This window comes from Mandrillus leucophaeus, unplaced genomic scaffold (genome assembly GCF_000951045.1).
Source record: "Mandrillus leucophaeus isolate KB7577 unplaced genomic scaffold, Mleu.le_1.0 Scaffold1464, whole genome shotgun sequence".
Lineage (NCBI taxonomy): Eukaryota > Metazoa > Chordata > Mammalia > Primates > Cercopithecidae > Mandrillus > Mandrillus leucophaeus.
In genome coordinates, this window is record NW_012101437.1 from 45,106 (window position 1) to 45,991 (window position 886).

The following is an 886-nucleotide window of genomic DNA, read 5'->3' on the forward strand; positions in this document are numbered from 1 at the left end:
GCGGACTCTCCACGCCCAGCTCTCGCCTGACTGCGGCCTCCCAGGCCACAGCTCCTTCTGCCTTTCAGCAGCTCCGCCGGGCCCCGCTCCTGAATCCCAGTGGCCTCGTAAGGCCCGGCTCATTCGTCACGGGGAACGGCCTTTCCAGACCCAGCCTGTGCCTTTCGGCGGCCTCTCCAGGCCCCAAACTTCCTCAAGCCGGCCCCTCTAGGCCCAGTTGCGGCCTGCCGGCCTCCCGTCCAGGCCCAACTGTTCCTCTTCCCGGCTGCGTCTGCAGGTGCAGCCCCAGCCTCACGAAAACCTCTTTGGACTCGGCTCCGGCCCAGCTCCCGCTCCGCGGCCTTTGTAGGCCCCAAACGTCCTGAAGCCGGGCCCCACGGTGGCCTCTCCGGGCCCGGCTCCTGCCCTCCGACGGCGTCTCCACGCCCCAGACTTCCTCCAGCCAGCCTCTCCAGGCCCAGCTCCTCCTGCCGGCGGCCTCTGCAGGCCCACGCTGGCCTCGAGTCTCGGCCTCTCCAGGGCTCGCTCCTGCTCCCGGCGGCCCCTGCGGGCCCAACTCGTCGCCCAGTCGGCCTCCGCCGGCCCAGCTCCTGCCTCTCCGCGGCCTCCCCAGCTGCCAGACTTCCTCAGGTCAGCCTCTCCAGGCCCAGCTCCTCCTGCCTGCCACTGGCCTCTTGAGGCCCAGCCCCGCTCACGCCTCTGGGCGGCCTCCTCAGGCCGAGGACTTGACCTCCAGTCGGCCTCGCCAGGCCCAGCCTCCTGCCGCCCGAAGGCTTGCACATGCCCAGACTCTGCTTCCCATCGGACCCTCCACGCCCAGCTCTCGCCTGACTGCGGCCTGCCCAGGCCACAGCTCCTCCTGCCTTTGGGCAGCTCCGCCGGGACC

The 886-nt window shown here is 71.2% G+C and overlaps 1 protein-coding gene across 1 annotated transcript in view; it reads left to right on the plus strand.

The window, feature by feature from the left end:
* The window catches only part of LOC105535470 (proline-rich protein 36-like), a 14,787-nt gene extending 14,109 nt beyond the window's left edge, over positions 1-678 (plus strand). The window contains 4 exon segments of the mRNA XM_011974571.1: positions 278-332; positions 334-372; positions 374-503; positions 569-678. Coding sequence (XP_011829961.1) covers positions 278-332; positions 334-372; positions 374-503; positions 569-678 — 334 coding nt within the window.
* The last annotated feature ends 208 nt before the right edge of the window (positions 679-886 follow it).